Source organism: Rhinopithecus roxellana, chromosome 17 (assembly GCF_007565055.1).
Source record: "Rhinopithecus roxellana isolate Shanxi Qingling chromosome 17, ASM756505v1, whole genome shotgun sequence".
Taxonomy (NCBI): domain Eukaryota; kingdom Metazoa; phylum Chordata; class Mammalia; order Primates; family Cercopithecidae; genus Rhinopithecus; species Rhinopithecus roxellana.
In genome coordinates, this window is record NC_044565.1 from 112,064,138 (window position 1) to 112,089,490 (window position 25,353).

The window sequence follows — 25,353 nt, forward strand, 5'->3', positions numbered from 1 at the left end:
CAGGGCCACCTACCTTGCTAGCAGGCGGACTCCGCGCCGTTGCATGCAAGGGCGGGAGGTGGCAGTGACGAGCACTTGGCGCCACCAATAAGCACCCAGGAGTCCAGGTCGCGCCCAATCAAGGCCCAGGCGGCGGAGACAGGGTAGGGTGCGTGCGGGCGGCGCGTGTGGCAGTCGCGGAACGCGCGGGAGCCTTCCTGCCGCGGGGCCTGAGCTGTCCGTCTCCTCTCTGTCGCGCGTCCTGCATGCCGGCCTCCGGCGCCCGCCGGAGGTCGCCGAGGAGCCAGAGGACCGACTGGTCTGCGGCCCCAGCCCAGGAGGGCGCGGCATAGCGGTCGCGGAGCCATCCCGGCGTCTGCTGCCATGACCGACTCTCCCCTTAGAGGGGACGCTTCCTCAGCGGTGGCTGCAGAGAGAGACGAGCGGCGGCTCCTGGCCGCCGGACCGTGAGACGGGTTCGTGGCCGGCCAGTTAGGGGGACGCTGCGGACCACCGCCTGCGCCCGGCCAGGCTGGTTCCTAGGGCCCCGGGGACTCGTGGCGGGCCCCGCGGGAGGCGGCATGTTCCCGCGGAGGCTGCTGGCCGCCTGGTTGGCGGGGGCGCGGGGCGGGGGCCTGCTGGCGCTTCTGGCCAATCAGTGCCGCTTCGTCACGGGCCTGCGCGTGCGGCGCGCGCAGCAGATCGCGCAGCTCTACGGCCGCCTCTACTCCGAGCGCGCACGCCGCGTCCTTCTCGGCCGCCTCTGGCGCCGGCTGCACGGCCGTCCTGGCCATGCCTCTGCCTTGATGGCGGCGTTCGCCGGCGTCTTCGTGTGGGACGAGGAGAGGATCCAGGAGGAGGAGCTGCAGAGGTGGGCGCTGCGGCGAGCTCGTCCTGGGCCGCGGGGTGGGGGGACTTGTGAACCCTGGGGCCTGCCCTGTGGTCGGTGGCCCTTGTTTACCCCGGGATGTTTTAATTGTCGGTGCAGTCCATTGAACCCGCTTGAGCAAACCGCGTTGTTGTTTGCTTCTTTGTGTCAATTTGATGTGTGGGGTTATAAAATAGAACTGAAAGTGTAGGCTGGTATGTAGGAGGGAGACCGAGTGGGGCGAGCAAGGCAGTAAAGAAACAACAATGTAGAAATAAATTAGATACCGAAGGCATGGAGGCCCTTGTTCACGTAATCTGTAATCTTTAACACACGCAAAAAGGTGCAAATTCAAAACAGATTTTAAATTTGGCCTGAGGGTAGTGGGCTGCTATTTGCAAAATGACTTCGATCCAGGTGGGACTCAGGCCTGTGTGAAATGCCAGGAGAGCCCTCTGTCATTCGTGACTCGTGGCAGAATGAGAGTCTGGAAGGCATTTTGTCACGTTACACAAACCAGCAGCCCAGACATTTGAACCTGTAAGAATTAGGTCAGAGTTTTGCGATGTTAACCAGAACTTTGGGAATAGTGTCCCATTAGACTCTGAAGTCATGCTGTCGTCATCAAAACTAAAAAGCCCAATGCCATTGATTACATTTGTTAATCTGTAGTTCTGAGACTATAGTTTCCAGGTAATGTCATGGAGAATCTTTGCTTTGGCTCTTGGTTTACCTTGTGTCTGTATTTTCTTTGCAACAGATATTCTTAAACTGTGCCCTCCCTGCACAGAAAGCACTTTGCGTCTAAACTCAAACTGTGATTTCGGGAACCAGAAACAATCCCCTCCCTCCGCAGATTCCACACCCGCCTGTTTATTCTTGATATTTCCTCCACAGGGAAACAACCTGTTATTCCACATTTTTTGTTAGGTTAAAAATGGAAATAACCGCAATAAAGTTTATACCATGGACTGTGTGGGAGGTGTAACACCCAGATGCCATGCAGCTATTTGTGCCACACTATGAATTGTGGGTAAATGGAGGTCTATCTTAAGAACTGGGAATACTTTTCCTAGCAGGAAAGATAACTTTTATAAATGCAACTTAAAATCATAACCGTAAACAACCTTATTCGCAAAAACAGTTAAGCTATCAAAGCATGATATGTATTTTGCCTAGTTTCTACTAGTATTCTTTTGCTACTTGGCCTTTGGTTATAATCAAAGTCTCGGGTGTGAGAAATAAAAGAATGGGAATAAAAATTTTAAGGTGAAAAATTATCATTAACTTGGAATTTTCGTTATTGATGATGAAATATCTGTGTTACACAGTTAAGCTTGAGAGGAAAATCTCCAATTGGAATTGCTGGGGTAAGAGAAGAGAGGCTGGGGGCGGTGGCCCAAGCCTGTAATCCCAGCACTTTGGGAGGCCGAGACGGGCGGATCACGAGGTCAGGAGATCGAGACCATCCTGGCTAACACGGTGAAACCCCCCTCTCTACTAAAAAATATACAAAAACTAGCCGGGCGAGGTGGCGGGCGCCTGTAGTCCCAGCTACTGGGGAGGCTGAGGCAGGAGAATGGCATAAACCTGGGAGGCGGAGCTTGCAGTGAGCTGAGATCCGGCCACTGCACTCCAGTCGGGGCAACAGAGCCAGACTCCGCCTCAAAAAAAAAAAAAAAAAAAAAAGAGAAGAGAAAGACCAGAAAAAGGCTACTGGGTATGAAAAAGAGGAAAGGAGAGTCTGGGGGTGGGATTGAATAGTGTTGGGGCTTACGTAGTAGATGACACTCTTTGGCTTATTTTATGCATTTTTACGGATGGTATTAATAGATCCTGGAGCCTCGCACTGCTAAGCAGAGTTAGTGGGGAAAAAAGATAGGAAATGAACATAGTAAGCATTTGAGTTAGTCGCTACTTACCATGGCAGAGAGATCAGACCAGTTCATGACTGAGCCAGGAGTATTCATTCTATTTTTCTCTGGTCAGACTGTCCCTGAAACCTGGAGGCAATTGAAATACTCTTGGTTGTAATCCAGCTCCTAAAGAGGGACTGCTCTGAGTTAACCAGCTTTGGAATTTCAGGAGTTCAGATGAACTCCAGAACGCTTGCAAGCTGCACTTTGACCCTCCTTAGGTCGTTGTAGTAAAGGCCCTCATTTAACATTTCATTGTTCGGTTCATGCTTGAGTTTGGTTTTTCATATAATTAAAATTTGATCATGTTGTTCATCTTGAGGATGTTTTTTCTTTTTAAAATATTTGTTAATGTGATAGGAAGGCAAATAATGCTATTCAACAACCACATCTTGGTTGCACAGTGGTTCCTTAGGTCTTTGTTTTGGTAGCTTGTCATGTTTATATTTTGTAAAAATATTCTGGGTACAGATTAATTTACTTGCTTTGTGTTTAAGTATTCTATTTGCTTTAAGGTAAGCACTGCTGAGGTTGTCATAGCTAGCTTAGAACGTCTTGGATTTCGTTTGTTCTAGTGAGATGATTTTTGGGTAGCTTCCATGATGGAGCACAGTTGGAGTGTGTCTCAAGTGCGTTTCTTTCATTGTTAATGGAAGAAGAGCATGATTGTCACGTGGCCCCTAAATCACAGCCTTTGGCTTATCTGTGCTGATTCTGTACCAACTTGTCCTGGCACAAACTAATTCTGACATTGCTGTTTTGGTTAAGCGGGTGGAATGTGCAGGGTGTCTTTTTGAACATGTGCCTTAAAGTGGCATGTGTTTTCCTTACGTTATTTGAGTCCTATTCAGAATGACAAAGCATAACTTTGCCTTCTCGTCTTTTGTGCTTAAGAACATCTTACCAAATAGGTCTTATTAATCAAGCAACAGCAAGAAAATTTGAGAAGTGATTTTGACTGACTGCTATGGCCAGATGTAGAAATCAGATCTTTTAATACTTGCTCTAGTACCCAGTTGTTTTAAATTAAACAATCAACAAAACAATATTGGGATTGCTGTTTTTGGTGCTAGCTGGCATTCTGTGATTCCAGGGCGAATCTAATGGAAAAATACAGTAGTCATATTTTTGATTGCTTTGGAACGGTTAAAAAAAAAAGTTACAGGAACAAAGAGAGGAAGGATGTTAAGAAATGAAAGGCTAGGGGAAAATGTTCCATTAATCTCCTCATAGTTTTTTAAAAGTTACGGTTCATTGCTCCAGAAATTTGAGTAAATAAGTGCCGTTAAAGATGCATAAAGAAAATTGGCCATTTTCTCTTTTCTGTCTTTCAGGGCATTTGGGATACGTTAAACTCCAGTGTGTTATTTACTAGGTAAATGATCAACATAAAGTCCTTTTATCTTAAAGAAACTTTTTTTTTGGGCCATTGTCACTTTGGGATATCTTACTGGTAAACCCTTAAACCCCTTGTTAGATCTTCAGAGCTGCATAAAATTAGACCTCAGTTTTTTGAGGTGGTCTTCATTATTTTACCATTAACTAGTTGCCCCAGAACTGCAGTGAGGTAATTGATGCCCTGCCCTGCCCTGCCCTCCCCTCCCCTCCGCTCCCCTCCCACCCCGTTCCCAGACAGAGTCTCTGTCGCCCAGGCTGGAGTGCATTGGTGCGATCTCGGCTCACTGCAACCTCCACCTCCCAGCTTCAAGCGATTCTCCTGCCTCAGCCTCCCGAGTAGCTGGGATTACAGGTGCCTGCCACCACACCCGGCTAATTTTTTGTATCTTTAATAGAGATGGGGTTTCATCATGTTGGCCAGGCTGGTCTCCAACTCCTGACTTCATGATCTGCCTGCCTCGGCCTCCCAAAGAGAGACATAATCTTACTGTCACCCAGGCTGGAGTGCAGTGGTGTGATCTCGCCTCACTGCAATCTCCGCCTTCCTGGTTCCAGCTATTCTCGTGTCTCATCCTTGCCAGCAGCTGGGTCTACAGCGGGGGCGCCACCATGCCTGTTTAATTTTTGTATGTTTAGTAGAGACGGGGTTTCACCATGTTGGCCAGGCTGGTCTCTCACTCCTGACCTCAGGTAATCCTCATACCTTGGCCTTACAAAGGGCTGAGCCAGGCGCCTGGCCCTATGTCTTTTTTTGGCGGGGGATGGAGTCTCGCTCTGTTGCCTAGGCTGGAGTGCAGCGGCATGATCTCGGTCCACTGAAGCATCCACCTCCTGGTTTCAGGCAGTTCTCCTGCCTCTGCCTCCCAAGTAGCTGGGACTACAGGTGTGCCCCACCACACCCAGCTAATTTTGTGTGTGTGTATTTTTAGAAGAGACAGGGTTTCACCATGTTGGCCAGGCTGATCTCCAACTCCTGATCTCAAGTGATCCGCCTGCCTTGGCCTCCCAAAGTGCTGGGATTACAGGCATAAGCCACTGCGCCTGACTCCTATGTCTTTTATTTCTAGGTGTGTCCTATATCAGTAGACCCTACTTTTGACAATAACTTGGAATTTGAGGAGGAGGAGGATTATGTGAAGTGAGGCTGTTGTCTTACTGAAATTCCTAATTGTGGGGATGGCTTCATTTAAGTAATTTTGGAGCCTTATACCAAACTCCATGCTGGGGGCAGGACCCCAAGATGAACCATTGTTGCACTTACTTTGTTTTCATGGTTGTATGCCTTCAGTTTCTATAGCTTTCAGTCCAGCGTTTTTCAGATATTGAAATGATTTTCGTTTTGGAGAAAGAAAGACATGGTCTCTCTTTTCTTGATCCTTTTTCTAATCTGCTGATTTTACTATTTTGGGAATAATCTCTTTTGTCCTTCTTTGCTCTGTTAAGTCTCTTAAGATGTGAAGGTTTAGCCAGCCATCCCATCCAAACAAGATTTGGCACAGCAGGCTAAAGAGGTGTATCATGAGAGGCTTTCCTTTTCTCCACATATATGATACTGAGTGACTTTGTGCTCCTGTGTGTTAATTGGGTCTTGGCATGTTAGCATTTATAAGTTCAGACCCTTCAGGGATTCCTAAACCTTGGGACAAAATAACTTAATCATTTACATTTTTGTGAAGCAGTCTTGCTCTAGCATTCATACTGTGTCTCCACAAGACATTTCCGTCCCTCTTCATAATTTTAGTCAAAGCCACCTAGCAACCTTTAATTATATAGGAGAGCTTGATTAAGCAGTGGATCAGATACTCTGAACCACCTTGATTCTTGGAAGGCCATGAAAAAATGTTGCCTGTAGTTAATAATTTTCTTAAAACTTTTTTAACTATGTAATTCTGTTATGAGCCTCTGATGTTTTAGTAAGACATTCCACCATGGAAACATGCTCCCCTTTATTATGTGGCAAGAATGATACTTGGGCCAGGTGTTGTGGCATGTGCCTGTGCTTGGGAGGCTGGAGGATCACTTGAGCCCAGGAATTCGAGGCCAGCTTGGGCAGTGAAAAAAAAAAATTGTTTTTTTTAAAAGAATGACACTCAGGAGTTGTGCTTAGTTATTGTTCAAGGATGCTTTATAGTCCCCAAAAATGCTATAATTGATGCCCTGTGGTGCCTGATTGTTCTCTGAGCAAATCTAGCTGTGGTTTTGCCTTTGCTTTCTCTTCTGCAACATCTAAATGCCTACCCTAAGGTTCCTTCTCTATTTCTGTATGGTTTTACAGCTGGTCAGTGTTCTTGGTCGTAACAAAGAAACTGGTCTTGGTTAATTTAAGCCAAAAAGGAATTAATCAAAAGGATATTAGGTCACTCAGTATTGACAAGAAGGCCATGGTGTAGGTTGACCAAGACCTGCAACAGCAGTAATCTACTTAGGACAGTGTTGCTGGCATTGTTTCCCCCAGATTGACTGTACTCCTGGACTCTCAGCTCCCTCAAGATCCTGTGCCTTTGTGTGTTACCTTCAACATTCAAAGCCCCTTCTAGACTTCTCTAAACTCACGTAAATTAGGAGCTGTGCTTTAACTGCTAGTGGACGGGAGGGGGGCTGCATTCACCTATTTGGGTTCTCCCCAAATAGAAAGCGATTTCAGGCAGTCATAATGACAAATATTCCCCTATATAAATATTCTCATCTAAGTCCAAAGCTTAAAATTCAGCATATTGCAATTTTAGAACCAATAGGACTTCAAGAAATAACATCCTCACTTTAAAGGTAAAATGACTTTAAAGGTAAAATAAAATAAGATCACACAGCTGGTCAGCTGTAGAGCCAGGACTAGAACATAAATATTTAGACTCATCATTATTTTGAATTGCTGTAAACTTTTAATCTTGGATTTCCACTATAACTTTGAATTTTTGGCTTCTGCAGCAATATATTAATGCTATATATATGTGTGTATATATATATATATATTTATTTATTTTATTTTTTTTTTTTGGAGATGGAGTCTTGCTCTGTCACCTGGGCTGGAGTGCAGTGGCCAGATGTCAGCTCACTGCAAGCTCCGCCTCCCAGGTTTACGCCATTCTCCTGCCTCAGCCTCTCGTGTAGCTGGGACTATAGGCGCCCGCCACCTCGCCCAGCTAGTTTTTTTTGTATTTTTTAGTAGAGACGGGGTTTCACCATGTTAGCCAGGATGGTCTCGATCTCCTGACCTTGTGATCCACCCGTCTCGGCCTCCCAAAGTGCTGGGATTACAGGCTTGAGCCACCACGTCCAGCTTTTTTTTTTTTTTTTAAGAGTCTTAACTGTGTTGCCGAAGCTGGAGTGCAGTGATGTGATTTTGGCTCACTACAGCCCCGACCTCCAGGGCTCAGGTGATTCTCCAACCTCAGCCTCTTCAGTAGCTGGGACTGCAGTTGCATGCCACTACGCCCAGCTAATTGTTGTAATTTTTTTTTTTTTTTTTTTTTTTTTTTTTTTTTTGTAGAGGTGGAGTTTTGCGTGTTGCCCAGGCTAGTCTTGAAGTCCTGGGCTCAAGTGATCTGCTCACCTTAGCCTTCCAGAGTGCTGGGGATTAGAGGTGTGAACCACTGTGCCCGGCCTTAATGCAGTCTTTTAATAAAAATTTGGAGTATTGAAGCCTATTTTCATTTTATTATTTTTTTTTAATTTACTAAATTTATTCATGTAATGTTTACCGGGACATGTAATGTTTACCAGTACATGCTGGGAGCTGGAACTACAAATATGAAGGAGACTGATTCTGGGCTATTAAGGAATTTATAGTTTAGTAAGGAAAGCAGATATAAAGATAGATTAATTATAGTGTAATATGCCTGTGTAAAGGAATACAAATCAGTATATATGGTTAACTCTGCCTAGCAGTTACCCTTGTGGTTTTTTGAAGCTTGAGGAGTGAAAAGGCATTTCAGACAGTGTAGCAGTAATTTGGGTCTTCTTCAGTCTTGAATTGCAATAGAGTGTACAAGACAGCCAGCCAGCAATTTTGTTTCTCATCTGTAACCTTTCTTTAAAGGTTGCAGGAGGTAGGGTGAAGTAGGGGCATGGAGAAGCTGGGTATGGTAGCACACGCCTATTGTCCCAGCTACCTGGGAGGCTGAAATGAAAGGATCTCTTAAGCCCAGGAGTTTGAGGCCAGTTTAGGCAACATAGTGAGACTTTGTCTCAAAAAAAAAGAGGTTATGAGAAAAATACAAGCCAAATTAAAAAAAATTATTATAATAAAATGTTTCAGATATATAAAAAAGGTTTAAATAATAACACGAATGTTACAAATAATAACACGAGTGTTGGTCATTTCTTAAAATACAGCTGTTTTAAGAAATAAGACATTACAGGTATATTTAGGCTTCATCTGTACCCTTTTCCAGTTGTTTTCTTATTTTTCTCCAAGATGTCACCATTATCCTAATTTGTTGTATATAATTCCCTATGTTTTTATATATACATACGTATATACCCATGAATGATACATAGTGATAGTACAATATATGGTGGTTGTTTTTCATGTTTTAAAACTTTTTGCAGCCAGTGAATCCCGCCTATAATCCCAGCACTTTGGGAGGCCCAGGCTAGTGGATCGCTTGAGCCCAGGAGTTCAACACCAGCCTGGGCAACATGGTGCAACCCCATCTCTATTAAAAATACAGAAAACAAATTAGCTGTGTGTGGTGGTGCTTGTCTGTAGTCCCAGCTACTTGGGAAGCTGACGTGGGAGAATCACCTGAGCTTGGGAAGTTATGGCTGTAGTGAGCTGTGATTATGCCACTGCACTCTAGCCTGGGCTCAAAACAAACAAAACCACACAACTTTTCATAGTCCTGAACAAAATACCAACAAACTGAACTCAGCAATATATGAAATGGATTATATGCCACCAAAAGTAGGATTTATATGTAAGGAGCCCAAGGTTGGTTGTTCATATAAAAATCAATTTATTACACCATATTAATAGAAAACAGGACAAAAACTACGTGATCATCTGAATAAACACAAAAAGTATTTGACGAATTCCAATCTCCTTTTGTGATTAAAAAAGAAAACACTCAGCAGACTGGGGATAGAAGGAAATTTCTTGCAACTGATAAAAGGCATCTACAAAAAACATAGCTAACAACGTAGTTAATGGCAAAAGACTTAGTGCTTTTCTCCTAAGATCAGGAACAAGATGAGGATTCTGTTCTCACCACTTCTGTTCAACATTGTACTGGAGGTCATAACCAATGAAATTAGGCAACATAAGGAAATGAAAGCCATTTAGATTGGAAAGGAAGAAATAAAACTCTCTGTTTGCAGCTGACGATCATATATAGAAAATAGTAAGGAATCCACAGAAAACTATTAGAGCTGATAAATGAGTTCAGCAAGTTTGCAGGATGCAAGATCAATACACGGAAGTCATATTTATGTACACTAACAGTGAACAATCTGAAAATAAAATTAAGAACAATTTCATTTACAGTAGCATCAAAAGGAATAAGTACATAGGAATAAATTTAACAAAAGTGTATGACTAAAACTGTAACACTAAAAACAAAACATCTTTGGAAGAAATTTAAAAAGACATAAATAAACGGAAAGACATCCTGTGTTCATGGATTAGAACACTTAATATTGCTAAGATGGCAATACCACTTAAAATGATCTACAAATTCAGTGTAGTCCTTATCCAAATCCTAGGCAGTTTTGCAGAAATTGGCAAGCCAATTCTGATACTCACATGGAAATGAAAGGAACTCAGAATAGCCAAGACAGTCTTGAAAAAAGAAAACAAAGTTTGGAGGACTCACTGTTCCCAATTTCAAAACTTACTACAAAGCTACAGTAATGACACTGTGGTAGTGGCATAAGGATAGACATCTAGATTGTTAGAATAAAATTGAGGGTCTAGAAATAAACCTGTACATTTTTGGTCAGTTTTCAACAAGGGCGCCAGGACAGCTCACTGGGAAGGAATAGTCTTCGACAAATGGCACTGGGTCACCTGGAGAAGCAGATGCAAGAGAATGAGTTTAGACTCCTACCTCATTATCACACACAAACATTAACTCAAAATGGGGTAAAGACCTAATGTAAGCTAAAATTATAAAACTCTTAGAAGAAAATATAGGCATAAGTTCTTATGACCTTGGATTAGGCAATGGTTTCTTAGCTGTATCACCAAAAACATAAGCAATCAGAGAAAAACATCAACATTAAAAACTTTTATGCATCAGAGGATACTATCAAGAATAGTATAAGCACATGAAAAGGTTAGGGAAATACCAGTCAAGATGCAATGAGATACCATTTCACACCCACTAAGATGGCTGGAATAAGAAAGATGGGACAGTAACAAGTGGGGCAATTGGAACCAAGGATGTGGAGCAGTTGGAATCCTCAAACATTGCTGATGTGAATATAAAATAGTACAATTGTTTGGAAAACAGTTTGGCAGTTGCTTAAAAAGTTAAGCATAATTACCATGACCCAGCAAATTTGCTCCTAGGAATCTACCCTAGAGAACTGAAAACATGTCTATATGAAGAGTTGTACACAAATGTCCATAGCAGTATTCTTTTTCTTTCTTTCTTTTTTCTTTTCTTTTTTTTTTTTTTTTTTTTTTTTTTGACAGTTTTGCCTTTTTGCCCAGGCTGGAGTGAAGTGGTACAATCTTGGCTCACTGCAACCGCCGCCTCCTGGGTTCAAGCGATTCTCCTGCCTCAACCTCCCAAGTAGCTGGGATTTCAGGCTCCCGCCATCACACCTGGCTAATTTTTGTATTTTTAGTAGAGATGGGGTTTTGCCATGTTGGCCAGGCTGGGTCTCAAACTCCTGACCTCAGAGTGATTGATCCACCCGCCTTGGCCTCCCGAAGTGCTAGGATTATAGGCGTGAGCCACTGCGTCCAGCCAGCAGTATTATCATAGCCAGAAAGTGGAAACAAATTTTGTTTGATGAATGGATAAACAAAATGGGATCTATCCATACAATGGAATATTACTCAGCTATAAAAAGGAATAAAGTATAGCATGGCTGAACTTGAAAGTATGCTAAGTGGAAGCAGCCAGACACAATAAGTTACATATCATATGATTCCATTTACTTGAAATGTCCAGAATTGGCAACTCCATAGAGACAGAAAGTAGATTATGACTGTCTAGGACTGGGAGAAGGCAGGAATGGGAAGTGACTAATGATGGATAGAGGTTTCTTTTGGGGGTGATAAAAATGTCTGCAATTAGATAGGGGTGATGGTTGTACAACCTTGTGAATATACTACAAGTACAGAATTGTACACTGTAAAAGAATGAATCTTATGGTATGTGAATATATCAATTTAAAAACAAAGGGGAAAATATGTGTATACTTATAATAAGACAACCTGATAAAAAACGGACGAAAGAGATCAATTGACATTTTAAAACCATAAACCTTCATAGTTAACATTTGAGGGCTACTTACGTGCCAGATAACACTTTATTTTACTTTTTGTTTATTTTACAGATGGAGTCTCACTCTGTCGCCCAGGCTGGAATGCAATGGTGCAATCTTGGCTTACTGCAACTTCAGCCTCCTGGGTTCAAGTGATTCTCCTGCCTCAGCCTCCCGAGTAGCTGGGATTACAGGTGCCCACCACCATGTCCAGCTAATTTTTGTATTTTTAGTAGAGATAGAGTTTCACCATGTTGGCCAGGCTGGTCTCGAACTCCTGACCTCAGGTGGTCCGCCCACCTCGGATTCCCAAAGTCTGGGATTACAGGCATGAGCCACCGTGCCTGGCTCTATTTTATTTTAACTTAATTTTATTTTATTTTGAGATGGAGTTTTGCTCTTGACATCCGGGCTAGAATGCAATGGCACAATCTTGGCTCACTGCAACCTCCGCCTCCCGTGTTCAAGCGATTCTCCTGCCTCAGTCTCCCGAGTAGCTGGGGTTACAGGTATGTGCCACCATGCCCAGCTAATTTTGTATTTTTAGTAGAGACAGGGTTTCTCCATGTTAGTTAGGCTGGTCTCAAACTCCCAACCTCCGGTGATCGCCTGCCTGATCCTCCCAAAGTGTTGGAATTACAGGCGTGAGCCACCACGCCTGGTCTATTTTAGTCTTTAAGAGACAGAGTCGCTGGGTGCGGTGGTTCACGCCTGTAATCCCAGCACTTTGGAAGGCCGAGGCGGGCGGATCATGAGGTCGGGAGATTGAGACCATCCTGGCTAACACAGTGAAACCGTGTCTCTACTAAAAATACAAAAAATCAGCCCGGTGTGATAGTGCGTACCTGTAGTCCCAGCTACTCGGGAGGCTGAGGCAGGAGAATCGCTTGAACCCGGGAGGTGGAGGTTGCAGTTAAGCCCATATCACGGCACTGTACTGCAGCCTGGGTGACAGAGTAAGACTCTGTCTCAAAAAATCAAGCAAAAGCCAGGCGCGGTGGCTGAAGCCTGTAATCCCAGCACTTTGGGAGGCCGAGACGGGCGGATCACGAGGTCAGGAGATCGAGACCATCCTGGCTAACACGGTGAAACCCCGTCTCTACTAAAAAATACAAAAACCTAGCCGGGTGAGGTGGCGGGCGCCTGTAGTCCCAGCTACTCGGGAGGCTGAGGCAGGAGAATGGCGTAAACCCGGGAGGCGGAGCTTGCAGTGAGCTGAGATCCGGCCACTGCACTCCAGCCTGGGTGACAGAGCGAGACTCCGTCTCAAAAAAAAAAAAAAAAAAAAAAAAATCAAGCAAAAAAAAAAAAAAAAAAAGAGTCTTACTGTATCGCCCAGACTGGAGTACAGTGGCAGAATTGTAGCTCACTATAGCCTCAAACTCCTGGACTCAAGTGATCTTCCCACCTCAGCCTATAGCTTCAAGTACAGGCACGTGCCACTACGCTTGGCTAATTTTTTTTTTTTTTTGAGACGGAGTCTCTGTCACCCAGGCTGGAGTGCAGTGGCGCTATCTCAGCTCACAGCCAGCTCCGCCTCCCGGGTTCACGCCATTCTCCTGCCTCAGCCTCCCCAGTAGCTGGGACTACAGACACCCGCCACCTCGCCCGGCTAGTTTTTTGTATTTTTTAGTAGAGATGGGGTTTCACCATGTTCGCCAGGATGGTCTCGATCTCCTGACCTCGTGATCCACCCGTCTCGGCCTCCCAAAGTACTGGGATTACAGGCTTGAGCCACTGCGCCCGGCCTGCTTGGCTAATTTTTAAAATTTTTTCTTAGAGATAGGGTCTCACTGTGTTTCCCAGGCCAGTCTTGAACCTGGCCTCAAGCAATCCTCCTGCCTTGGGCTCCCAAAGTGCTGGGACTACCGGAGTGAGCCTCTGTGCCTGGCCATAGATACTAAGCACTTGACACTTACTTTTTTTTTTTTTGAGATAGAGTCTCACTTTGTCACCCAATGCAGTAGTGTGATCTCGGCTCACTACAACCTCTGCTTCCCAGGTTCAAGCAATTCTCCTGAATAGCTGGGATTACAGGTGTGCGCCACCATGCCCGGCTAATTTTTATATTTTTAGTAGAGATGGGATTTCACCATGTTGATCAGGCTGGTTTCAAGCTCCTGACCTCGTGATTCACCCTCAGCCTCCCAAAGTGCTGAGATTACAGGCATGAGCCACCGTGCCCTGCAGTACTTGATACTTTGTTTGGAATCTTTATAGCCAACCTCGAGATAGATACTATTACTGTTCCCATTTTATAGATTTAGAAATAGGAACTGGTTAAATAATCTAGTTAGTGAGCATTGGACTAAGATTCAAACTCAGGAACTCAGTTTTTATTCACTGTACTGTGTCCTGTTTATATACTACATACTGTGGTTTACTGTATAGCCTTCTTGCACAGGCCTTTTTGTGGACACTTCATTTCACAGGGCTGACTAACCACCTCTCCATGGCTCTTTTTCCCCTTTCCAGATCCATTAATGAGATGAAGCGGTTAGAAGAAATGTCAAATATGTTTCAGAGCTGTGGAGTCCAGCACCACCCTCCAGAACCAAAAGCCCACACAGAAGGGAGTGAAGATTCAGAGGGCAAAGAGCAACCTTGGGAAATGGTGATGGATAAGAAACACTTTAAGCTGTGGCGGCGCCCAATTCCAGGCACCCACCTTTACCAGTACCGAGGTGAGCCCAGTTTGGCTGTCTTTTGGGTTCCATAGTTGCCCAGGTGCATGAGACTTCTGTTCTTCATACTTCTCTCAACTGTTCCGGTTGTTTCTCAGAAAATTTGCCATGGTTTTTTGTTTATTGTTTTTCTTCTCCCAGATGACAGTGTTGTCTTTGCTTAGATCATCTTTGTCTTTCTTTGTTGCCCCACTATGACTTGTAGTTTCTGAACCTGCCTTAAGATCTCTTAGTACTTTAGAACTGAAACGCCGCTAGGTGATAGAAACAAGGCAAGTGACTGGAGTATGGCAAGTATCTCTTATTCTTTCTTGTCATTCTAGTTTTTGGAACTTACACAGATGTGACACCTCGGCAGTTCTTCAATGTTCAGGTGAGTTAATTTTTCTCTCCAGGTTTGGAGCCTCCTGGCATATCAATTGCTACTGTCTACATGAATAATTTATCTGACTCAGGTGACATTGGCTTCAATACATCCATCTACCTACCTATCTACCTGTCATCCCACATTGCATAGCGTTTAGGTAAACATTTGACTTAGACTTTATTTATCTGGCCCATGGGGATGAGATCAATTTTACCCTCTCACAGGACTATTGGGAATATCAGATAGAGGAATGGATATGAATACTTTAATGTATGTTATGAGGCTTTATTGTTTTTCCCCCAAACAACTTGAGAGTAAGTTACATACATCATAGCCCTTTATTAGTAAATTCTTCCAGTGTGTGTTTCCTAAAACTAGCCATATGCCATATTTTCTTAACTAACCATGATACCATTATTGAAATCAGTAAATTTAACACTGATGCAACACTTCATATAGTCTTCTGTTTGTATTCCAGTTTTATCAGTTGAGTCAGTAAAGTCCTTTATAGCATTTTCCGCTTCAGTACAGAAATAGTCAGGATTATATTTAGTTGTCGCATCTCTTTAACCTCAAATCAAGAACATTTCCACAGTGGAAATTTCTTTTCTTCCTTTCCTCTCCCTGAGACGGGGTCCTGCTGTGTCACCCAGGCTGGAGTGCAGTGGTGTGATCATGTCTTGCTGCAGCCTTTGCTTCCTGGACCTGAGTGATCCTCCCACCTCAGCTTCCAGGCCTACAGGCTTGCACCACCACACTTGGCTAATTAAAATTTTTTTTTCCTAGAGACAGGGTCTCCCTTTGTTTCCTAGGCTGGGCTTGAGCTCCTGGGCCCAAGTGATCCTCCCACCTTGGTCTCCCAAAGTGCTGGGATTACAGGTGTGAGCCACTGTGTTGGCCCAATGTTTATTTCATAAAGATGAAGAGTATCTGTTCAAAGACTACTTTCCTCCTTGTAGGGGAAGATGTTTTTAAAAATGAAGCAGGGAGATGGGATCGCCCAGAGTTCTAAAAGAAAAATTTTTTCTTTCTGGAATTTTCATTTGTTTTGCCAGACTTCCAATAACTACTTCGTTGGTTATAACGTTCACTCTAACATGCCAGTGCACTTTGCCTGAGACCCTGGATCTTGTTAATTTGTAGTGAATTTTTGTTGGTTTTATGCATATGGTATATCTGTCTTAATTTGAAATTCTTCAGTTACTAGTGATGCCAGAAGTTTAAAAAAATGTGCTACTTGCATTTTTGTGTATGTGAGGTGTCTACTACCACTTTTGGACTTTTTATTGTTTAAAACATTTTAGAATTGTCTTACCTTTATACATTTATATCACTATATATTATTTTTCCCCAGATTGTCTATTAAAATATTTTGTTACACTTTTCCTTGGTTTGTCTTTTTTTTTTTTTTTTGAGACGGAGTCTGGCTGTGTCGCCCAGGCTGGAGTGCAGTGGCGCGATCTCGGCTCACTGCAAGCTCCACCTCCCGGGTTCACGCCATTCTCCCGCCTCAGCCTCCGAGTAGCTGGGACTACAGGTGCCCGCCACCACGCCCGGCTAATTTTTTGTATTTTTAGTAGAGACGGGGTTTCACCGTGTTAGCCAGGATGGTCTCGATCTCCTGACCTCGTGATCCGCCCGCCTCGGCCTCCCAAAGTGCCGGGATTACAGGCTTGAGCCACTGCGCCCGGCCGGTTTGTCTTTTTAAGATTCACATTCAGGCCGGGTGCAGTGGCTCAAGCCTGTAATCCCAGCACTTTGGGAGGCCGAGGCGGGCGGATCATGAGGTCAGGAGATCGAGACCATCCTGGCTAACACGGTGAAACCCCGTCTCTACTAAAAAATACAAAAAACTAGCCGGGCGAGGTGGCGGGCACCTGTAGTCCCAGCTACTTGGGAGGCTGAGGCGGGAGAATGGCGTGAACCCGGGAGGCGGAGCTTGCAGTGAGTTGAGATCCGGCCACTGCACTCCAGCCTGGGCGACAGAGCAAAACTCCGTCTCAAAAAAAAAAAAAAAAAAGAAAAAAGGTTTACATTCAGTGTAATGACATTAGCCTGTATAAAGTGATTTTGAAAGAATCATCTGTAATAAGAACCATGTCTCTCACACTCTGGCACTCTCTGTTAGGTCAGATTACCCTCTCCTTGTAATAAGGTTACTGGATCAGAAACCAAAGCATCTGGAAAGCTTTCTGCATTTTTGTTTTGGGTCTTCTTAGGTCTTCACGGTCTTTTCTCTTTCTACAGCTGGACACAGAGTATAGAAAAAAATGGGATGCCCTGGTGATCAAGCTGGAGGTGATTGAGAGGGATGTGGTTAGTGGTTCCGAGGTTCTTCACTGGGTAACCCATTTTCCTGTGAGTATTTTTACTTCTGATTTTATTTCTGTCCAGGTATGTATGATGCAGAACACTAATCCTGCCCCTCCATTTCTTTAGTATCCAATGTACTCACGGGATTATGTTTATGTTCGGCGGTATAGTGTGGATCAGGAAAACAACATGATGGTGTTGGTGTCGCGGTATGTATGGCTGCCTATGACTCTTGCTGAGCTCCTTTAGCTGTGGCCTTCATTCCTACGTACCTGAGTTTGCATATTCTTAGTGCCCTGATGAGTCTCCCACAGGCTTCCCTGCAGCCAGTGCCCCTTCCACCCAGCTGGAAGATGAGGGGGCTCTGACTGTCTAGGAAGAATGGAGAGATACAAGCTTTTAGTTAAACTGTTTTTGGGTTCTTTAATGTTGGTGATTAAAAGAAGTGCTGTTGTTTTTGACCCACAGCCTAGTGAGCCATAAATTACCAAAGGAACTCACTTCATTTTTAATTAATTCATTTGTTTATTTTAGAGGCAGGGTTTCACAATGTGGTCCAGGCTGGTCGTGGACTCCTGGCCTCAAGTGATCTTCCTGTCTTGGCCTCCCAGTGTTGGGATTACAGGCATGAGCCACCACGTCTGGCCTTGACTTCATTTTTAGAACTTAGTTGGTATTTATTCGTCTTAGTGACTCCTTTGTTTTGTGTATTTAAAAAAATCGGAGACAGCTCCCCTGTTGTTCTAATATGGAGACATTACTAAGAGTGCTTCTCCTTTCCTGCTTACCAGTGCTGTGGAGCATCCGAGTGTGCCAGAGTCTCCAGAATTCGTCAGGGTCAGATCATATGAATCCCAAATGGTTATCCGTCCCCACAAGTCATTTGACGAGGTGAGTTTTACCTCATCCCAGAGATAATATGTCATGACTGTGGAATATTCTCAAGCGATGTCTTACCTGAACTAGGGAGGAGGGGGTGTGGCCCAGGAACAGTTCTCAGGGGAGTCTGATGCTAGTGGTCTGGAAACCATTTTTTGGGAACTCCCGATGTAGGTGATGTACCTGGAAGATCCCCAAGGACAAGGTAGTGGCAATCCATTGGTTCCCTCGTATCTGAGAGACAGTTAAAATAATCATAACCACTGACGCGTTAGCCTGTATCAGCAGCATTCTTCAGGAACTAGAGTGAGTACCTTCTGTCAGCATTTCACCACAGTGGGCAGAGCACTGGATGGAAGCTTCTCTGGATTTCTGCTTCCTTGCCAGAGAAATGGGAAGGTTGGATTCTGCTGTCTGTCTTCTTTAAAATTCTGTGACTTTATTTGAAAAGAATATTTATTTCAGCCTAATGAGGTGTTTTGTATTTATTTTTGATCTTTTTAAACTAAATCTCCATTGAGAGTATAGATACTGATGCTAGTAGCTTCTGGTTTTAGTTCCACTTCACTTTATGATGGCTCTGTTTCTCCCTGTTGCTTGTGTTTGATTTAGAGCTATATGGACTGTGTTCTTTTGTGTAGTTTTCTCATTCTCATCAGGTTGTTTTATTTATACCACCTCCAGGACTTGAGTTGGTCCTTGTTAAAAAAAAAAAAAAAAAAATGGAGATGATAGAGAGAGGAAAGCAGGAAGGGCACTGGGGTTAGAAGACATGATTCAAGCAAAAACAAAGATAGGAATGAGCCAGGTATGCACTCAGAGACTCACATGCTTAGAAAGGAAGGTAGAAGTTAGGGAGAAGTGATAAATTGCATTGACTGTGTACTGAGGGTACTCAAAAACCATGTAGCTGCGTTTGGATTTGCCAAATGGGAACTAAATCTTTGATCCAAGGTAGGGGGTTTTTATCATGGAAAATTTGAAATACATACAAAAGATACAGAAGTAGACGAGTATAATGAACCCTATGTATCCGTCTCCAGCTCCAGTTATCACCTCATGGCCAAAATTGTTTTATCCATACCCTTTCCCATTTCCTTTCCCACTCCCCTGATTATTTTGAAGCAAATTCTAGCTTTACTGTAAGAGAACCCAATTATTCTATTATATATTTCAGTATTTATCTCAAATAAGGGTTTTGGGTTTTTTTGGAAACAGGGTCTCGCACTGTTACCCAGGCTAGTGTGCAGTGACGCAGTCACAACTCACTGCAGCCTTGACTTCCTGGGCTCAGGTGATCCTCCTGCCTCAGCCTCCCAAGTAGCTGAGATTATAGGCATGTGGCACCATGTCTGGCTAATTTTTGTATTTTTTGTAGAGATGAGGTCTCACCATGCTGCCCAGGCTGGTCTTGAACTCCTGGGCTCAAGCGATCCTCCCACGTCAGCCTCCCAAAATGCTGGGATTACAGGCGTGAGCCACCGTGCCCAGCCCAAATAAGGAATTTTTAAAACAGCTCTGGGCCAGGCAACATGGAGAGACCCGGTCTCTACAGAAAATAAAAACGATGACATGTGCCTGTAGTCCTAGCTGTTTGGGGAGCTGAGGTTGGGAGAATCACTTGAGCCCAGGAGGTCAAGGCTGCATTAAGCTGTGCTTGTGCCACAGCACGCCAGCCTGGGCAACAGTGTGAGACCCTTCTCAAAAAAAAAAAAGCAGCTAGGTGCAGTGGCTTACACCTGTAGTCCCAGCACTTTGGGAGGCTGAAGCGTGCGGATTATTTGAGGTCAGGATTTCAAGACCAGCCTGGCCAACATGGTGAAACCCTGTCTCTACTAAAAGTACAAATTTTTATTCAGGCATTGTGTCACGTGTCTGTAATCCCAGCCACTTGGGAGGCTGAGGCAGGAGAATTGCTTGAACCCGGGAGGTGGAGGTTGTGGTGAGCCGAGATTGCGCCATTGCACTCCAGCCTGGGCGACAAGAGTGAAACTCCATCTCAAGAAAAAAAAAGGAAAAAAAAGGTCTTGCTCTCTCACCCAGTCTGGAGTACAGTGGCTCAATCTGTGCTCACTGCAACGTCATCTGTGTTCAGTGCAGCCTCTGCCTCCCGGTTCAAACGATTCTCCTGCCTCAGACTCCCAAGTAACTGGGATTACAGGCGCGTACCACCACCACCCAGCTAATTTTTTTTAACTTTTAGTAGAGATGGGATTTCACTGTGCTGGCCAGGCTGGTCTCGAATTCCGGTCCTCAAGTAATCTGCCTGCCTTGGGCTCCCAATGTGCTGGGATGATAAGGCATGAGCCACAGTGCCCAGCCAACACCCAATTTTTTTTTTTTTTTTTTTTGAGACGGAATCTCGCTCTGTTGCCCAGGTTGGAGTGCAGTGGCTTGATCTTGGCTCACTGCAACCTTTGCCTCCCAGGTTCAAGCAATTCTTGTGCCTCAACCTCACGAGTAGCTGTATACAGGTGTATACCACCATGGCGGGCTAATTTTTGTATTTTTGGTAGAGATGGGGTTTCACCAGGTTGGCCAGGCTTGTCTTGAACTCTTAGACCTCAGGTGATCTGCCTGCCTCGGCCTCCCAGAGTGCTGGGATTATAGGCGTGAGCCACCATGCCCGGCCTAACACGCAAACTTTTTCTTGGGAGCTGGTCACTTAGTGCTGTCTGCTTAGCACATACCAGATTTTCAAACCCCTAAAAGCAAAGCCTGTGTTCAGCATAAACCACGTTGTTAGCATAGTCTACGCGCAGGGAGCCACCCTTATCAGCTAACTGTTGACTGGGAGTCAAGTTGACCAAGGGTCAACATTGCAAGGAGGCCTTTCTATGGATAGTAGTCTCTCAGGCCTTCAGTGTTTGTTTTTTTTGTTGTTGTTGTTGAGACAGTCTCGCTCTGTCGCCCAGGCTGGAGTCCAGTGGCCGGATCTCAGCTCACTGCAAGCTCCGCCTCCCGGGCTTACGCCATTCTCCTGCCTCAGCTTCCCAAGTAGCTGGGACTACAGGCGCCCGCCACCTCGCCCTGCTAGTTTTTTGTATTTTTTTAGTAGAGACGGGGTTTCACCGTGTTAGCCGGGATGGTCTCGATCTCCTGACCTCGTGATCCGCCCGTCTCGGCCTCCCAAAGTGCTGGGATTACAGGCGTGAGCCACCGCGCCCAGCCCAGGCCTTCAGTGTTAACTCTTTTCTGCACAGGGTGAAAAAAGAAAATGACACCCCCTGCTCCAGAATCAGATCATGGTTACTCTGTGGTGCTGGATATGGAGGTCGTGGTGGGTGATCTAGGGATCTTCATTTTTGCTGTTTTTCTTTTCCAGAATGGCTTTGACTACTTACTGACATACAGCGACAATCCCCAGACCGTGTTTCCTCGCTACTGTGTTAGTTGGATGGTTTCCAGTGGTAAGTAGGGGCAAGTATACAGGGCCTGGAACTTGGGTTGAGCATTTTGTTTTTCTCTATTTCCTATTGGGGAAATAAAACGTCTCTTCTGGTTCCTTTTTTTTTTTTTTATTTTTCCCCCGAGACAGTCTCACTGTCGCCTAGGCTGGAGTTCAGCAGCATGATCTTGGGTCACTGCAACCTCCACCTCCCAGGTTCAACCCATTCTCCTGCCTCGGGCTCCTGAGTAGCTGGGATTACAGGCACCCCCACCACGCCTGGCTAATCTTTGTATTTTTAGTAGAGAGAGGGTTTCATCATGTTGGCCAAGCTGGTCTCGAACTCCTGACCTCAAGTGATCCACCCACCTCAGCCTCCCAAAGTGCTGGGATTACAGGCATGAGCCACCGCGCCCAACCCTTTTCTGGTTCATTCTTGAATTACTATGAAGATACCAGAGACTCCAGGTGGAGATTGAAGGGATGAGAATTATAGCGTCCCAGAAAGGAACTTGTATCCAGAGGAGAGCTTTAAAAACATTAGCTTCAATGCCTTAAATATGGACTGTGTAGATTAACGTATTTGTATTTGCTTCTTGAATAGTTGAAGGCCATAAGATCTGACATAGAAAATATGGTGATTATAGGGCAGTCACCTGGGGAAAGGGGCATTTGTCTTAACCAAGTTACACATCATGGCTGTAACTGCAGCTTTCCCTTCCACCTTCTTGTCTGAGAAAGCATCCTTGTGATTTTCTCTCTTCTGGTTCTCTATAGGCGGCTCCTTACCTGCTTCAGGGGGAGAATAGAGAGAAGATTAGGTATTTCTGTTTGACATTTATCTAAATAAAATTGGCAGGTATTTCAGCCATGCCACTGATGAGTGATATTTAGATTAAAAGATCCTTTTTGGGACTTAAGTGGCCTGATTAGTACCCCCTTTCGAAGAAGGAGCAAAGATCATGGTTTGGGAACACATTCTGGGAGGCAGCTGTTCACAGGCTGTCAATCAGGTTGTGATCTTTGTAAGGAAGAACTGGTTCCCTACCATCCAAGAAATAGGACCTTCTCATTTCGAGCCTACTGTTGGTTTGTATGTCAGCTTCACCTGATTCTCGTTTCCTGACAGGCATGCCAGATTTCCTGGAGAAGCTGCACATGGCCACTCTGAAAGCCAAGAATATGGAGATTAAAGTAAAGGACTACATCTCGGCTCAACCTCTGGAAATGAGTAGTGAAGCCAAGGCCACCAGCCAGTCCTCTGAGCGGAAGAAGGAGGGCAGCTGTGGCCCTGCTCAGATTGAGTATGCCTGACAGGCTTTGGGAGAAGAAGGGACCGGCGCTTCTAGCCCCGTCTCAGTCCTTTACCACTCTGCTCCAGAAGGGGGACGTGCCCCATGTGTTAGGAGGCGTCTGCTGTAACTTCAGTGCAAGATAATTCAATAACTGATATCCCATTTCATTCAGAGCCCTTATTGCTCTTATCAAAACAGAAGAAGGCTACATTTGTGCGAGTGTTGTCATATTCTCAGGCCAACTCCTTTGAAATTCGGTGTCTCACTGAGCTAATCTGGAACAAACCGCTAACCTCAGGCCAGAAGGGGATGACCTCCATTTGCTTCTCTGAGTAGTTTCCTCTGCTGACATTCCAAATCCCACCATCGATTGTGCAGCGCTTTGGATTTCCTTCAGTTCTCCAGGTCCACCTGGAAAGTGTAGTTGGCCGGTTGAGTCTCTCAGATGAGGGGCCGCTGGGAGTGCTCTTGGTAACAATCATGTTGTGAATAGGTGTGAACGCTACTTGGTTGTGTTAAGTGCCTTGTCCGCACCTTGCTTTTATCTCTAGGGACATGAAATTATTATTAATTTTTTTTTTGTTTTAAGTAGAGATGGAGTTTCACTCTGTTTCCCAGACTGGTCTTGAACTCCTGGGCCATACCTGGCCAGGGACATGAAATTTGTACCAAGAAATTTCCCTCCCTGCCTGCACAATAGCACCCATTTATTCACCTTATCCAGAGCAAGTTTCCTTTGAATCGGCCAGTTCTTCTGTATTCATTGGATCATTGCCTCCTTCCTAACCTTCCCCACTTAACCAAGAACACTGGGAGACTAATCCTTTTACATAGTAGCTTTTTGATGCTCAAAACATCACATTTAAATTTAGTTTAAAAAATTTTTAACTTTTGTGTCAAACAGAAGCAGTTGAGGAATTGAGGATTCTACCTTAGTCCCATTGTATAGAAAACACGATTTTGATTCAGGTATTATTTTTCACATTTCAGGTTTGACTTGTTCTTTTCAGAAGGCTAAAGGCAGAGGAATGGGGGCTGGGCCACTCCCTTGGAGCTCTCAGATCTGTAGACAAGCTGTGTGGATGCATAGATGTAATCTTGCCACAGATACTAATACAGTGGAGATTTGGTTTATGTTACCATTATGTTCCTCTAAAAAGTTTTTCTTTCTCTCTTCAGAGCCAAAATAAAAGTGGACTACACTGTTCAGATAAGGTCACAGTCCGATGCTGTCAGTTTTACTGAGCTGGTTTCGCTGATGGTCATGCTGCAATTTGTTAGGATAATAGGGATCAAGTTTTAAATCCTCCTCCCTCCCTTTTTTCTGGAGTCTTGATGGCCAGAGTTATTTGTTTTTTTTTCCCCCTGCTTGCTACTGTTTTGTGGTGTTGAGAAGTGATTTAAACCTGAGACTAACTTAAACGCTTCCTTGACCTTGTTGACTGTTCATTTTTGTGCCAAGGAAGTGGTTGCCCCAGCGTGTGTCTTGACTTCTCCGCATCATTGTTGGAAGGGAAGAGAAATGCATCGAGCAGTTCCAGCTGCTTTTCATTCATTACTTCTGTTTTTTCCCCAGGACCTGACAAGCCAGGGCAGAGTCCCTGGGTTGTGTCCAAACTTAGCACTTGCAATTGTTGGGATGTGGATGGATGTGTGCGTAAGAGAGAGAATGTGTGTGTGTGTCCATCCGCGTGTGCGCACACATGCACAGGTACAAAGGAGTTGCAGTTGCTCCATGTTCTGACTTAACGGCAATTTGATTCTGCACTTGGGGTCTGTACAGTTACTCATGTCATTGTAATGATTTCACTCCTAACTGTGACATTTTTACCAAATGTGTGAATAAATAATACATAAAGATTGGTACAAAAGTGTTTGTCTTTGGACAAATGGTGGAAGAATCTTGCATATTGGGCTTATTTCTTTCTGATCACAAGGTCGAAAAGAATTTTTACTCTGAGAGTTGGGAGGTGGCAGTGGCAGGGCTTGTTCATTCTTGGTAGATAGTGGCTGGCACAGTTTGCCTGGAGCATGAGCCCTTTCCAGGTGACCTGCTTGGCACCTGAAAATAAACCACCTATATCCGCTTCCTTAGCTTGATACACTGATCCATATCCTTTCCCTTTAAAGAAGGATCACTTGGGAGGGAGCAGTGCTAGAGCTTAGCAGGTGGTAGAAATCGGGACAGAAGCAGGCCTGCGGTCTAAGGTTGAGGAGAGGGCCAAGTCGGCGCCCTTGGCCGAGGGGCAGTTCTGCTAGCATGCTCTGAGTGTAACATGAATTTATGTGTAATTTTGCCTGTGGGAAGCACTAGGCGAACACAGAAGCACCGCAGTTGAACTGAGCTGCATAGGAACACGAGGCACGCGTCCCTGTGTGGTGTTCCCCCATCTGATTCCAGAGAACAGCGCACCTCATCTCATGGTTGCCAGCTGCAGCCCTTCCATTGGCCATCCTGGCTCTGCCTCACACTCTGCTCTTTATTCTCTTTCAACCTCATTTGTATTTTACCTCTCTAATTTTTTTTTTCTTCTTTGAGACAGGAGTCTCACTCTCGCCCAGGCTGGAGTCCAGTGACGAGACCTTGGCTCACTGCAACCTCTACCTCCCGGGTTCAAGCAATTCTCCTGTCTCAGCCTCTCTAGTATCTGGGACTACATACAGGTGTGTGCCACCAAGCCTGGCTAATTTTTGTATTTTTAGTAGAGATGGGCTCTCACCATGTTAGCCAGGCTGGTCTTGAACTCCTGACCTTAAGGGATCCGCCTGCCTCAGCCTCCCGAAGTGCTGGGATGATAGGCATGAACCTCGCGCCCAACCTCACCTTTTTTC

At 44.7% G+C, this 25,353-nt stretch overlaps 1 protein-coding gene and 1 long non-coding RNA gene across 2 annotated transcripts in view; one reads left to right on the forward strand and one right to left on the reverse strand.

Moving 5' to 3' along the window:
- LOC104661452 overlaps window positions 1-129 on the reverse strand; it is a 36,784-nt gene extending 36,655 nt beyond the window's left edge. The window contains exon 1 of the long non-coding RNA XR_004054250.1: window positions 10-129. This is a non-coding gene — a long non-coding RNA (uncharacterized LOC104661452). The remainder of the gene's footprint in view (window positions 1-9) is intronic.
- On the forward strand, window positions 17-24,392 carry STARD7 (StAR related lipid transfer domain containing 7). Its single transcript, XM_010362072.2, has 8 exons — window positions 17-850; window positions 14,071-14,279; window positions 14,603-14,652; window positions 16,894-17,004; window positions 17,086-17,168; window positions 17,751-17,850; window positions 21,164-21,248; window positions 22,356-24,392. Exons 1-8 carry the CDS (start codon window positions 561-563, stop codon window positions 22,538-22,540), a joined length of 1,113 nt encoding a protein of 370 aa, XP_010360374.1. The 5' UTR covers window positions 17-560; the 3' UTR covers window positions 22,541-24,392.
- The last annotated feature ends 961 nt before the right edge of the window (window positions 24,393-25,353 follow it).